Source organism: Typha angustifolia, chromosome 9 (genome assembly GCF_048772165.1).
Source record: "Typha angustifolia cultivar Huaian chromosome 9, ASM4877216v1, whole genome shotgun sequence".
Classification (NCBI taxonomy): Eukaryota; Viridiplantae; Streptophyta; class Magnoliopsida; order Poales; family Typhaceae; genus Typha; species Typha angustifolia.
The window spans coordinates 4108854-4124136 of NC_133247.1; the positions used below are offsets into that span (position 1 = coordinate 4108854).

General features: G+C 35.7%; 3 protein-coding genes across 17 annotated transcripts; 1 reads left to right on the forward strand and 2 right to left on the reverse strand.

Moving 5' to 3' along the window:
* The first annotated feature begins 840 nt into the window (after positions 1-840).
* LOC140766995 (uncharacterized) lies at positions 841-6769 on the forward strand. Of its 12 annotated transcripts, none has more exons than XR_012105532.1 (7): positions 841-892; positions 997-2357; positions 4520-4638; positions 4723-4849; positions 5474-5584; positions 5759-5806; positions 6553-6769. XR_012105532.1 is itself a non-coding variant. In XM_073106730.1 (5 exons), exons 2-5 carry the CDS (start codon positions 2153-2155, stop codon positions 5488-5490), a joined length of 468 nt encoding a protein of 155 aa, XP_072962831.1. In that variant the 5' UTR covers positions 841-892; positions 997-2152; the 3' UTR covers positions 5491-6544. The 12 variants fall into 12 exon arrangements, 6 of the variants coding, with proteins under 6 accessions (XP_072962831.1, XP_072962833.1, XP_072962827.1 ...); XR_012105531.1 differs by lacking the exon at positions 6553-6769 and adding an exon at positions 6247-6544; XR_012105529.1 differs by having other exon boundaries at positions 5474-5806; positions 6553-6766.
* A 235-nt stretch (positions 6770-7004) lies between these two features.
* On the reverse strand, positions 7005-9119 carry LOC140767434 (photosynthetic NDH subunit of lumenal location 3, chloroplastic-like). Of its 4 annotated transcripts, none has more exons than XM_073107338.1 (3): positions 9039-9119; positions 7867-8128; positions 7005-7456 (listed from the first exon to the last, which is right to left on the reverse strand). In XM_073107338.1, exons 2-3 carry the CDS (start codon positions 8107-8109, stop codon positions 7235-7237), a joined length of 465 nt encoding a protein of 154 aa, XP_072963439.1. In that variant the 5' UTR covers positions 8110-8128; positions 9039-9119; the 3' UTR covers positions 7005-7234. The 4 variants fall into 4 exon arrangements, with proteins under 4 accessions (XP_072963439.1, XP_072963438.1, XP_072963440.1 ...); XM_073107337.1 differs by lacking the exon at positions 9039-9119 and adding an exon at positions 8215-9021; XM_073107339.1 differs by lacking the exon at positions 9039-9119 and adding an exon at positions 8902-8982.
* A 2260-nt stretch (positions 9120-11379) lies between these two features.
* Positions 11380-14856, reverse strand: LOC140767213 (uncharacterized protein At2g24330-like). Its single transcript, XM_073107049.1, has 5 exons — positions 14431-14856; positions 12776-12920; positions 12521-12630; positions 11978-12392; positions 11380-11894 (listed from the first exon to the last, which is right to left on the reverse strand). The coding sequence occupies exons 1-5, from the start codon at positions 14653-14655 to the stop codon at positions 11656-11658; spliced, it is 1134 nt and encodes a 377-aa protein (XP_072963150.1). The 5' UTR covers positions 14656-14856; the 3' UTR covers positions 11380-11655.
* Between the last annotated feature and the right edge of the window lie 427 nt (positions 14857-15283).

A 15283-nucleotide genomic window follows, 5' to 3' on the forward strand; every position in this document is an offset into this window, starting at 1 on the left:
TGTAGCTAGTTTGCCTAACCTTAACCTGAGTAATAATCAAATTGTATTCGTGTTTATTAACCCAGTCATTTAACTATTTAATTATTTATTATCTAACCTACCAATATGTTTATGACAAGATAATTTGATCGTAACCTAAATAACATGCTTATCACCTGAATAACCTATTTTAATTTATAACACAGAAAATCTATTTATCACCCCTATAAATTTGTTTATAATATGAATAAACTAGTTTGTAACTCGTTTTTCCTTTGGGTTCTATCGGTGATGGTGACCTTTTTATTACTCGCTATTGCCTTAGACTCTCGAAGCATTCCTCTCTCATTTTAACGTAGTTGCGATCTTAGTCTCCTCTTCTCTGTTTTATTTTGACCTCTCTATAGTTTGGCATAAGACGTCCCTCAGTATTATTTCGTATCATTTAACCACCCTCTACTTATAACTAATATTGAATTATTAAATTTTCTATTAAAATTAACGACGCCAAAGCCTAAATACTATTTACAAAAAATTAAAAATCTATATTCCCACAATTTCTTAATTTTTATGGACTAAAATACCCTTCTTTAAACAAAAACCTTTCTCCTTGAATATATTATAATCTCTAATAGAAATAATGAGGATATTTAATAATTTTAAACATTCTTTTAATGACGTTATTAATTTATATTTATTATAAGTAGAAGGTGGTTAAGGGATACGGAATAACTTTACGCCAAATATAAGGGGAATATATATATATATCCGTATACCGGGTCGGATCTTCGGTTTTGGCCCTGGGTTCCTATTATCCTATATAAGTCGGCCAAGACTCCACTATTCTTCATTCCGTCGCTCGCTCCATCTCCTCTCGCTCTCCTCGCCGTAGCGGATTCGTGCTTCTTTCCAGGTAAATGTTTTACGATTTCTTCTTCTTCTTCTTCTTCTTCTTCTCTCTCTCTCTCTCTCTCCCCTCAACATTGTCATTTTGATTCTTCTATTCCATGTCGGTAGGGTTTCGTGCGCTTCTTTCTCGTTTTTTTTGAGAGAATTGTGTGATAAACAGATTACCTGTTGATTCGGTAAACTTTGGGCTTCGGAGGTTTGCAACCAGTTTCTTTTCGTATCAATTACTTCCTTAGAAGATATGATATCTTCTTGATGTTTATTAATTTAGGATACGAGGCTGCTATTTCGAAAGTTTCGGCCGAATTACTATTTTAGGGTTCTTGTTTGCCGTAGATTTACTGCTTGTTTGTTTTGTATAAGGTTGTTTTGATCGTAGGTTTTATGCTTTATTATAGGGAAGAGAGCAAGGTGAGGCTTTATTGTATCTATTTTGGTTGAAGTGATCGGTGTTGGTTAGGGCTCACAAGAGAGGCGGTTGATCTATAACTGATTGCCGCCGATGTTGAAATCAATAATGATGACATATTTGAGTTTATGGCTTGTAAAACAAGAAGTTGATTATACAAACACATTTGTAAATTTAGATCTGTGATACGACTTGGGTTGGACTTAACTGTCTCGAGCTAAATCACTTATGTTTTTTCAAAGATTAAGAATTCTGACTATCGCGTTCGAACACCCCATTTGAATGCATGTTTACGTTTGCAAATACAGAGAATGTAATTTGCCCATTTGAATACGCCCGTCTTCGGTTGAATGCCTGCATACGTTCGTAAATACAAAGAACGTATTTTTCTCATTCAAATACGCCTGACCTCATTCGAACACGCTCGACAAGAATGCAATGTTTATAGAGTTATCTTTTATTTGTTTTGCTTGTTATGTTAGCTTCTAAATATGTGAAAGACATTTGGTGGGGACACAATTATTCATCCCGTTTATTCTCGTAGGCATAAAAAGGCTGCACCCGTGGCCATTTGGCATAACGAGGGTTGTGACTAACCACCTTCTATTTTTATTTTTTTATTTTTTACTTTGTTTTGCCTATATAAAGACTTGTAATCCTCTTTTATTAATTAATGAATACTTTGAGAGTTCTCACATATTGAGTGTTTGTTGGTGGACTCCAACGTCAGTGGATTTTGACTCCTCGGTTGGTGGATTCTCCGGGTTTGATTATTTTTTCTACTTCACAAATTGCAATCGAGACGTTATCCTGCATCATCTTTGGTATCAGAGCAGTTCGTTTTTCGGTTTATGGATGCTCCACCGCCTAGATTCTATGCTGCGCCACATCTTTTCTTCGTCAGATCAATCGCCCCACGAACACCGGAGCACTACGAGATCCGTCGCCCAACAACATCAAGATTCGAATTCGAGGTGCATAAGGAGATCACTCTCAACGAGGAAAAAAAGAAATCATTATCATCACCAAATCTCCACACAAAGTTACAAGATCATCAAGAGTAAGCTTTATTCAATAAATCTTCCTTTTTTGTTGTAGATAAAAAAGAAAGAGAAAGAGAAAAAAAAAAGAAAAAGAAAGAGCGTCTCTATAAAAAAAATCAAATTCCGAAATTTAGTTTATTTGTTTCCTCTTTTATCTTTAAATTTTAATTTCAAAATTTGGAAATTTAGATCTGGAAGATAGATTTTTTTTTTAATCTCAATTAGTTTTCATAATTTTGGAAAATTAGTTTCCATAATTTTGGAGAATTAATTCCCATAATTTTAGGGATTAATACTTATCTTCTAGTACTTCCTAACTTAATTCCAACCGAACCCAAAATATAAACCCATTAACTAACTAAACCTAATCCTCACTCCACCTAATCAATCCAAACCTCAATTAACCCAAATCCCACTAAAACCAAACCCAACCATCCCATCTTCTTCTTCTTCTTCTTCTTCTTCTTCTTCTTCTTCCTCTTTAACCTTCACCATCATCCCATCTTCATCATTTCGTTCGTTGATGCCGCCACCGATCTCCACGGCCCTTCCACTTCGTTGCACTTCCCACTTCCATCGTCTCACCTACATGCCACCATCTTCACCACTGCCGCCGCCTACCACTGCAGCCCCTACGGCAGCCACCCGCCACTGCAATCCACGTCGCAACCGCCCCTCTACAACCACCTCTGCCACTACACCCCACTATAGTCGCCCCTTGCTTGCAGCCCTTGCTGCCGTTGTCGCCCGTTGCTGCAACCACTGTGCTGCTTCCACTACCACTTCCACCACCACCGTCATCGCCTGTATATGGTTTTCAAACTTTTTTCGTTTGAGTTCTGACCATTCTATCTATGTTACTGTTTGAAGTTGTGTATGGATGTTATCTATACTATCATTGGATATGGTTCAGGCTATTCGCCAATTTGGAACAGACTTTGCAATGATACAACAGCTATTCCCTAACCGTACACGTCATCAAGTGAAACTGAAATATAAAAATGAGGATCGCAAGCATCCTTTGCAAGTCCATGATGCTTTATTTCACCGCTCAAAAGGTGACAACCTGCCTTTGCTGCTTTGCATTGAGCTTTTTCTTTATGCTTGCTGTCTAAATTGAAATTCACATGTCTAGAGAAGTTTTATATCAAAAGTGCCAAGTCTTCTGCTATTGGATATTTGATATTTCTATTGCTGCTGCATTCAAGAGTGAATTTACCCTCTCCAGCAAGTACCCATATAATTCCGTCTACCTGAGCTTGTTCAACCTATATCAAAGGATGGATATGTTCAATACAAGTTGAGATAATATTATGTCTTGTAATTTTACTACTGGATCTCTTTGAAGTTATAGGAGTTTATGCATACAGAGGAGTGTGACATGAGAATATGACATATTAAAGTTATAGGAGTTTATGCATACAGAGGAGTGTGACATGAGAATATGACATATTAAGTGAGGAAAGAATGGGCCAAAATTGATTGCTTTTATTCTTTCTTGTATACATGGTATGCAACCTTAAAACTCATAGAAGGAAGTTCTGGCACTCTAGGGACTGTGTTACCAAACCTCCATTCAGCTTGCCTCTTCACTTTTCCCTTGTTAAAAGTTGACCCTCAATAGGTTTAACCAAACAAGAGGAGGTAATATGAGTCGAGGTGATTAATGTTGTAAAATAATCAATGTAATGCAATCATTTTCTTCCTTTCTACCTATTATGCCTCTCGATTACTTTTCTTAATATAAGCCTCTGTTGATTGATGGAAAAATGTTTTCTTTAGCTTTGTGGGAAAGGTCTTAAGCTTTTTTTATGAACATTAGAACCAAAGAAGTAGCATGTGCATATAGTTTTAATGTTGCAAAGAAACAAAGGGCTCCACCGGAAGGTATTGGCATTATCATCTTATTGTTTTATCTGCTTAAGGTTTTTGGTGAGAAGTTATATAGAAGATTTTTTTGGATAATGATCATCCATTTATTGCTTTGTATGCCAACACTTCTCAAATGTGATTGATCTTAAGCATGCTGTAGAGCATTGAAAACTTCCTTATTATGTTTTACGTTTTTTTTTTACTTCAGGTTTATTTTGTTATTTTTTTTCCTTCCTTGCAAGCGGTTTTGTGTATATTGATATTGATGCTCGTCAAAAATTGAACTTCATTTGTTCAATTTTCTCAGATCATTCACATTTTGAGAAAGTAATTCAACTGCTTCAAGTTCAAGCTGAGGAAGACCCTCCAAGAGATGCATTCGAGAATCAGGAGACAGCATCACAGGATAACACTTGTGAAAATGAGGTTCCTCTCATACGCTAGTGTTCCCATATTTTAACATTTCAATGAATGTAGTCTGCTTTCTGATGATCTGTTTTATCATATCAGGAAATGATGGATAATAATAACAAAAAAGAGGAGGCCAGTGGTTGGGCAGATCAAGCACATTGTTCTATTAACTCTAATATTGGGATTCGTGGAGATCAAAGTCCTGCAGAGGCCAATGATTTTGAAGGTATGTTTGATTGGGACCTTGAAGACATGGAAAAAGACGTTTTCAACGCCACATGAAATGCAAAACTAGCTCACTCACTCCCACAGAAAAGTTTCCGATTTAATGAATGAGAAAGCTGGAAGTTGAAGTCTGTTCTCATGGGTTCCTTTTCTTTTTCTTCCTTTTTCTTCTTTTGACTTCTGTGTGTAAATGTCAGGTTTAATGAGCTAAAGTCAATTCACATTATTCATCTTTGTGAATACAATTGGTTATGTTATTATGGTAGGGCACTTTTTGAAACAATTTTGGCTGGATTATCCTGCTTATAATTGGGTATATGCAATTGTATATATTTTGTTAGGCAAGTATGAGTTAGACACTGAGTATTATTTAGTAAGTGATTTTTTTTAAAAAAATTATTATTGTATCAATATGTGTTTTGAGAAAAAAATATTCTATTAATATGTTGTTCTAATATATGTGCTGGCTCTGGTAACGAGTACGACTTACCTAAACCTTTTGCATATCGTTTTTATTTTAGTTAATTATTTTTGTTTTTTGTTTCTTCGGTGGAAGAGCTGAAATTCCAATTGAACATTGCATGCCAAATTTTACCAATATTTCATTTATTTTAACATGTTTCAGAATGGCAAGTGATTTGACGGACAAGGAGTATCAGCTGCCAAACAAAATGAAGGTTGCGTGTTTCAGCTCGAGTACTCTCTTCACCAGGATTGTATCCATCGGAGTTTTACGGTTTGTCTACTATTGAGTACTTTGCCATTATGCTTTTGTTAATTTTGTGGATTTAGTGGAGCGGCGTTGCATTTATTTTTAGCCTTGCATGTTTATCCATGAATGATACCTCTACTGGATATCAAGTAATGTTTCTGAATTTTCTAATGAAATCATCTACATCCTTTCTTTTAGTTATGGAGCAAGAAATAAAACAGGAGCCATTTGTGTCCCCTAATGCTGGTAAATTGTTGCACTTTTTGCATATGAAGTAGCAATCTTTTTTTTTTTTTTTCATAATTGGACTTTTTGCATATACAACATACAGAGTTAGAGTTACCAAAATTTTATTCTGTAGATCCAACATTTTGGTTATGTTTTGATTTTCCCTTTGTTTGAGATCTTCCTTCCCTTTTCCCTTGCTCAGATATGGAAACTTCTCGTTGAAAAGCTTGTTCAGTTAGCTGAATAGATGATATGTTAATCTTTGATTCTTAATAACATCAACAACATGATCAAATTTAGAGGGAAGACTATGAAGTACCTTTTGCACTATCTTTTTGCCTGCAATTGTATCTCCATAGCTTCGGATTTGATTGATAATTCTGATACTTTTGATAAGAACTTTTGAGTGCTTTCACTATCCTTCATAGATAATACCTTTTCGTCTCCTTTGAATTCAGTTTTCAAGATATCCCAAGCTTGCTTTGCTTTATTGGCACCAAATATGCGGGGTTAGATGGATCTACCTCCCGTTATTGGATGAAGGAAGTCAACTTGCATGTCTTTTAATATATGCTTTATATTGATGTTTTCTGCACCCGTCCAATTTTAAGAATTTATTTTCTGAGGTGGATCGGGATAGGTGCTCTCAACCAAAGATCTTGGGAAATAAAAATGGTCCTAATCATAATGCTCTCCTTTCAAAATAGGAATTTGAGTTGTGAAATATGCAAACACTATTGATGTAGTGACTAAATATTTTTCAGGCTTTGTATAATGGGAAAAGAGCTTTACATGTACTGAATTATGCGATGCTAGTTTTGATGGAGCTGAGAGAATTGAAGAGTATAGCCCTATTAGCTTATTAAACTGCAGTTACAAAATCGACACAAAGCTGATTACTAGCAGGCTTTGTAGGGTAATTCGGAGTTAATTAATTATTATTAAAGTGCATTCATTTAAAAAAAAAGATTTATTTTGGATAGTATGGTTTGTGTACATGAAATCAATTTTTGGGTATGCAGGAACTAATTATATCCCCTTGTTTGATGTCCTAATTTTTTTACTATTTTGTGTACGCATAGGTAGATCTAAACGATAATTTTAACTGCAGGAACTGCAACATTCATGATTGAGTGAGTAATGCTAGGGTTTATTTATGTATTCCGGCAGGGCTAATCATTGCGAAAAACCTTAAACTGATGAAAATTACTTACATAATATATTGTTTATTTGTGATTAATAACCCCCAAGTTCTCAAGAATTAAGATGGGAGTTTTAAAAAAATGAATGACCTTTGAGATTAAAAAAATGAAAATAAAAATAAAAGAGGGACAAAGCTTGCGAATGGTTAGCAGTTACACATCTCTACTAAACATAAGTGATGTGTTACTCATTCATATGGAGTACAAACAGAGCCTTCTCTTTCCTTCGAGTAAATCTACCAAATTAGCAAGGCGTCCGTTCTTCTTCTCCTTCTCGTTCTCCTTCTTCTTGTTGTTGTTGTCTTTCCTTTTCTGATCTTCTCCTCAGTGCAATGCAACTAATCTTCCAATACTCCAACTCATTAGGAGAAAGTAGAGCAGCCATTACTTCTTGCAGAGCATGAGTTGTATTACTGTAACAGACCTGTGTCAAGGAGACGTCTCGACTCTTAACCGCGTCGTCAAGCTGCCATTCAGCACAAGCCAACATTATAGTCGGAAGAAGCCAAATGTACGTCAATCAATTGTCTAAGTTTAGGTAAGCACATTCATCAGTTTGCTATGTCACATGCATTTAAATATTTAGGATTGTCACAATCTCCCCTTATATATAATCATATCAAATTCGACTAAGACACATCTAAATATCCTGGTCAAATTGGCTGCAGTTGGTGTATTAATTCCTAATAGGTCTACATAGGCTGCTCCAGGATGAACTCTGGGACAATAACAAGGGAAAATTTGAATGTTGCCTAATAGAGATAATCAAATTAAGAAAGTATATCACTATGATAGACTTGAAACTTTTTTTAATTTTCTGACTAATAGCAGCTGAGCATCTAAATACCCAATCACGTTAAATAATAATAATAATACCTCCTCCATGAAGTAGAACAGCTTATTGCCAAGGTCGGAGAGAGACTTCTTGCGCTTGTTGCCTTTGGATCGCGAGATCACGCGATTGAGATCACAAAACAAGAAGTTGGTCTTGAGCCTGATCTCCCTTCCGATCAACTCCCACAAATCTTCGTCGTTGTCGATCACATCGTCTTCCATTAAAAGCAGATCGGATGCACAACTTCTGATCCTAAAAATGCATCCCATGTACTCAGCTTCCATTGCTGCAGCTCTTCCTTTCCTATTTGACACACAAAGGAGAGAGTCCCAGCTCTCAGGATCTCAAACTTTTAATTTAAAGGACATCAATAGTTTGACAAATCTAACCTACGATATTAGATAGATGCTAAAAAGGGGGTATATTTTGGCGTCATGTAGTGCATCAGCTTTAAGACAAAGAAAGGTGCCAGTATAAAAAGCCATTAGGATTAAAAAACGAAGAAATATTACATAGAAGAAGAGCTTGTGAGATTTGAAGAAAGCTCTCATAAAAAGAACTTCTGTTGGGAAACAGGAACTCTGTTGCATTCTTGGTGCCAGGAAACTCAAAGCCTTTTCAATGATAATTTCATCTAGCAAAAGTCTTAGTAGGAGTTCATAAACAATACAAAGAAAAGGTTGACATATACTGCCAAATATATATATATATATATATATAAAGAAAGCTACTTGCTTCTGGCAAAGGGCAAAAGAGAGAATAAACAGAGGAACAATAGAGAGAGAGAGAGGAAGAAACAACACCAAGAAAACGGCAGAGAGCTCTGGGTCTTGCAGAGTATCCTTCCCGAGTTCTTCCTGCATGAACTCGGCAAGATTACCATCCTGCCCCTTATTCCCTTGGTCAACTATTCATGGAAAATAAAAACACAAGAAGAAGAAGAAGAAGAAGAAGAGGAAAACTGAATAGCTTGCAAGAAATTTCGACAACTGATGGGAGAAGAGAGTAATTAAGGCAGGCGTAGCTCTTAATCCAGAGAGATTACCAATCCCCAATACACCAATTTATACTCTTACCGTAAGTTCTTCGAGTAAAATAATTCCTAAGAATACGACGGAAAACCACCAAAAAGGAGAGCAAATGGGATTGCAACGAAAAAGCAAAGAAGCCAAGATTGAAGAAGAAGAAGAAGAAGAAGAAGAAGAGAACCCACCTCGCTCTCCTCCAAATTAATCTCTCTCTCTTCGTCCAGTAACAGATAATATCAGAGCTGTTACCTCGAGGGCTAATCTGCAAAAAGATTCCTCCTCCGTACACCCAAACGAAGCAATCTTATCAATTAACTATATACATGTAAAATTATCAATATGTATTAGTTATAACTGAAATCTTAAATAATAATAATAATAAAATTATATTTATTTATGATTAATACATATTCTAATTTTTAGTTAGAATCATAAATTTAGTTTTATTATTACCAATTTCTATATGTCTCATAATTTAATAATTAAAATAATACTCTAAGGATCATAGAAGTAAAAAATCAAAAATAATTTTTATTATATTTATATCAACTCAAGATCATGTATAAACTAGTAATCACAAGATTAAAACAATAAGATAAAATCTATCTAATAAGTATTTTAATTATTGAAAAAATTAAATGAATACTTAGATATATTATAATACTATGAGATAGAATGTATCACATGCTATTGATAATATTATGTGGAAACTAAAGCGTATAAAAGACAATTGTAAACACAAAAATTTTGTGGGAAAAAACTTTAAATCAAGTAAAAAACTACGAATCCAAACTCGAATCGAAATCAATAACTAAAACATGTAGCAATTAACAAAAAACTTATAGATCACCTCCTGATTCTCATGACTCAATATGTACCAAGTTACTCGCTAGACCCCATGAAATAGATTTTCAAACCTTAGACTCTTCATTTTGATGTAGATGAGTTGAGATAAAACAATTCAGCTTAATTTCTAATAGCCTTCGAAAGATATTTCAAAATAATTGCAAACCACCTCTCTAAAATAATCTCTAAATTAATACTTCATACCCTATTAGGATTATCTTTTAGAGATAAGATGAATATCTCTTAGAGATAAGATAAATATACTTTAGTGATAAGAAAAATATACTTTAGAGATAAGATAAATATTCTTTAGAGATAAAATAAATATTCCTAATCTCTCTCGGAGAGGTCTCTCCGTTCTATGTTTTAAATTAAGAAATTATAGATAATCACAAAATTAAAATTAAAATTTTTGACGTTATCCTCTGGGGTGCTTCTGAGCCGTTGATGAAGGTTGGCTATCCATCCGATGGTTGATCATCTGTGATTGGACGACCATATTTTATGACCACGCCGGAGATAATGGCGTCGTATCCAACAGCAATCTAGAGGTTTATATATATATATATATATATTATATAGACCGTTGGTAATAAGGGAGTAAAATTGTATATACTTTTATTTTGTCACGATAGATATTAGTGCAATCTTAATAGTTCAAGAGATCGATGGAAGTGATTCCCCTTTCAAATAAATATCTCTGTTATAGTAGTATTTCGGATAAATTACAATTTACCCTCTTAAGTTTGGTCCAATTTTCACACCAAATTATAATAATAGAAATATAAAAACAAATTAATTGCTTTTGCATAAATATAATCTAATTTAAAAATAATAAGGATAATTTAGTTATTTCGTAATTTGCTAACGAAGAGGAAGAGTATATTAAAATTGAGGTAAATAATGTGGAGTAAACTATAATTTGCTCTTAAAAATTCTCTTAAACTTGGCAAAGTAGACTAAAAATATCCAAAATATTCATGAATGTCAGTCATCTTAGTGACATCCTACGTCTCTTTGGTTTTTAACTTCATCTAACTTGGATATATACAAGATAAGATAATCAATAAGATGGAAATATTGGTCGTGCAAAGTGGTGAGCTTCTGGTTCATCATTCTCAATCTCAGAATTTTTTTATTAGAATTTCTGACTCTTCTTTTTTGTGTGTAGTTGATTAACATCACTCCATGTTCACTTTCTATTGCCATGTATGAGTGAGGAGAACCATGTGGCCAATCACTTGGTCAGAATGTGTGAAGTTCATGTGTGAAGTTTCAGTAAATCTGTAGCATTTACTATGTTCAAGAGTCAACTAATAACCTAGCTGAAATTTTTGCTACATAAGATATAGATGTAGATTTGTCCAAGTGCTGTCCTTTTGAGATCTAGTTCATTTGATTAGTCTAATCCCTCACATTACCACGCATGGTAATGTATGCATGCACAGCATAAATACTTTAAAAGACAAAACCAATCATTACCATACATAAAAGTCCATACCTTAACAGCAGATGAAGTTTCTCCTCTCATGTTTCAAAAGAGTGGAAAGTGAGTCCTTACAATATGGGGGAGGTGGAGCTTTTATTGGCTGTGCCATTGACTGTAGAGCTCATACAATAATATGAAGGCAAGAGAGAAGTAGACCATGCGACTTAATTTGATACCAGACTTCCATCTTTGCTAGAAAGAATTTATTGAGTTTAATTCCTGTTCAACTTTTCCTGCCACATTACATTGTTCATAGTGACTGTTGATTCACATAATCATTTTTCTTCAACTCACATAACGGAAGCTCAGAACTACCTGTGACATCAAGTATAGCTTAAACTGTCTGCTGGTAGATAAATATCTAGTTAAAAGTAAAAAATTTACAACAATACAATATCGAAGCTCTTTCCATTATTTTCGTAGAGAATGAGAACGCAAGAAGGAAAAAGTTGGAAGTGCTGTCAGCCTCAACTAGCCGGCTTGTCGAGTTTTTCATCTCTCTGGCCCAACTCTTGGACAGAAGCGCTGCTCACTTCATTCTCTGTTACAGCATCTGAAGGATAATTTTCGTCGACTAGAGCAAGTGGAATTGCCTTGCCAGAGCTGACACCTGAGTCTCGCTCTCCAGATGGCTTTGATGTGTTCAGCACATGACAATGAGGACAGTAATACGTTATGTATGGAAAATCTTCTTTCTTGGCGAGCCCTGCAAATATTCAATTATCGAATGAAATGCTACTGCAAATGGTTTAGTAATTAATGACAAAGCATCAGAACAATTTGACACACCATTATGCATGTGGCAAGCGCCACATATGAGTGCGTAGCACTGCGATGGATCCTCACCGACAAGCAAGGCAGCTACACGGGCAATCCATCCATTATTAGTGACTGAGCCTCTATAATGCTCAACTCCCTCATGATTTGGGCCAGCAGCTTCTTGGCCATCACCCATTGATTCATTGGATGATGCATTGGCGATCTGAGGAACTGCGGTGCTCACAGTGCTGCTGCTTATTGTGTGAGCTTGTCTCCTATTTCTCAACCCATTTGACTGCCCCATCTGAGTATCATTGCTTTTCACCACTGTTGTATTGCTACTGGTTTCATCTCCAACATAAACTTTCAAGCCAGAATCAGCCCCTAATTTAGACGCTAGAACAGCAGTTGCTGCAGCTTTTGCAACTGGATCAAGGTCATATTTCTGAACCAGAGGTAAGCCAAATAAGAATACAATTGAACAAAGCAAAGACTAACTAGAGAACAGAAAGGGGCAGTTCGATGCGAGGACACAAGGATCTCAGGATATCCATTCACTTATTAACTGCTTACTTGAATAAGCTGCTGTGTAGTGTAATAATTCGTTCTCTCTTTAAGCTCATCAATCTTGGCTTTTCTCTCCGCTCGCAACCTTTCAAGTGTCTTCTGGTCCTTGCGCTCGACTACATATAGAAGTCCAAATGATCCAATCAACTATAAGTTGATATTATCAGTCTATCATACAAATCACGTATGAGTTCCTTGTATCATGACGCCAGCAACAATTAAATTATTTGAATGTAGACTTGTAGAGTTTGAGATATTTACACATCCTTGTGAAGGTCATCAGTGTTGAATAGATAACATAAGATAAAGGTGGTAATATGAACATAGACAAAACTCTAACTGTCCTCATCTGCCAGCTCAGATCCAATGATCTTGTAGTCATGATAGCATAGACAACTGCTACCGCCTAGTGAAAATCAAGAGCCATAAGAACCAAGTATGTGTTTTCAAAGTCAAGAGGTATCTATTTGCATAAACATAAATACCACCAAAAATTCTCAGTAAAAAAGCAGTCATACGAGAATCTACAAACAAGCAAAAACAGGCAGGAATTTTAGCAAGCCTATTTCAACGTATTTGAATTCATTACAAATAACTAGGCATGATACAGAACAAAAGCTGTCAAAACTAATTAAATTTCATATTCTGATAGCTTATCAATCTATGCTCCAAATGCTAGTACCAGATCAAAGCTAAATATTTGATAGATGCTTCTATAAGGACCCAGATGTCTATTATATGTATACATAAAATACAGTGTCTCCAATCCTAGAAGCAAGATAATAGAATGAAATGTTTTGCAAGCCAAAAATGGTCAGCATATTCATTTCCAGAAGAATGGCCAAAATTTAGCTTCCTAAGTTCACTAAAATGAAAATTCATCATTATCACGTAGCCTTCACCATGCCATATGAGCATTTCGAAGCAGAGAAGGTGCATCAGGGGCTCACGGCTAGCAATTATAAAAAGAGGAAAACTAAAGAGGGACTTGCTAAAAAAATCTATAAAGATGGTTGTTAGGTATGGCTCCCCACCCTCTCAGTCATAGTTTAGGCCCATATTTTTCCAGAAGCAACTCTCCATATTTCCTCTCTACATGCAAAGAGCCTCACTAGAGAGAAAATGATAACTTTCAATAAAGGAAACCCTCATCCCAAAAAGCCTAGTTATTACAGCCGGGAACAACCAACAGCTTAGAAGCTACAGTAAGTTTCCTTTCTTCTTTATTCACTTTTCAGATTCCTTATCTTCCCTGCACCGTTTCCCTTGTCTTCTTTCAGTCCATACTAAATAGCCGCTAGCATTTGTTGCATCTGCTAGCCTGTGGAGATGCAATTGCCTCTGATGCTTTTGGGCCCCGGCACCAGGGGGCAAGCATCAGATGCAAATGCAGCTCCTCATTTGTCTAAAATTTCGAATTGCCGAGATTAAGTTTAAGTTGATGATTAGCTAAAAACCTAAAAAGTCAAATGTATAAAAAAAAAATCAACACCTACAACGGTTTTGTGCTTCTTCCTAGTTTGAACTAAATCAAGAAAATCCTCAAGGACTGCAACTGAGCTCTAGCATGAATTTTCAGGAATGGAAAAAATAAAAGAAGATAAATCTATAAATGGTTAAGTACGAGTTCATAAATGAACAAAGAGCATAAGATAAGAGAGAAGCTCACAAGGAAAAACAGTAGGTATCCTAAAGATCATTGACCAGCTTCAAATTTGATAAATTTTCTTATAAATACATTTGAACTCGCCACACGGTTACTCTCCATGAAGAAGTTCACAAAGACAATATAATTTCACAAACTTTACAAGCTATATTTAAAGATGTCAATAGATGATTAAATCGCCTAAAAAATTACTCCATAATCCCGACCGCAGATTAAAATATATATATATATATATCGGCAAGAAACGCACCTCCGCCATCACGAATAGAACGATGAGATTCCTAATAATCCTCCTCAAGGTATTCGCCCTCCACTTCATCCTCGCATGGACCGAGGCCTCCTCTTTCGACAGATACTGCAGCCGCTTCTCGTAATCCTCACTGCTACCTCCCAACAAAGACCTCCATATCCGCGACAAGATCCCTCTCCTCCGCTTCTTCTCCGGGGCCGACGTACCACCGGCGTCCTCCGCCATCTCGCGAGCTCGAGGAACACCACGAGCGGAGGAATAGATCCGATCGATTTAGGGTTCACAACGACAGGAAAAGGCGAAATCGGCATCGAATCGGATCCCGAAAACGACCTGGGAGGAGACGAGAGGAGAGATGAGTCACCGTCCTCTCGAGGGAATCAAACTGAAGGAATAAAGAGGAGCGGCGCGAGAGAGTCGAGTTGGTTACCGAAAATTACCCAGACGAAGGATTTGAATTTAAGAGATATGTTTGCATATAACACCTTCTTTTTTTCTCGCTCTTTGTAAGAGAACCCTGTCTTTCCATAAAATTAGCTGAAGGGGGTCCCTTTCGAGTGTATATTTATTAGGCTTTATTATATTTTATCTTTGTATTTTTCCGTAGTTAGAGAAAATATTAGGTTTTATTTATAAAAAATTAAATTATCTATTTATCCTTAGATAATATTGTTTGGAAATCCTAACATCAACTCTAATCTATAATTGCAAAACACATCTTCAAGTGAAACCAATTTGGTGTTGCTACTGCTCTTAGAAGCCATGTAGGAAAATATAAGATTGAGAAATATGATGAAAATAATTTAGAGCTTGTGAAAAAAGATGACAATATCTTTTTTACTTCTTTTTCTAA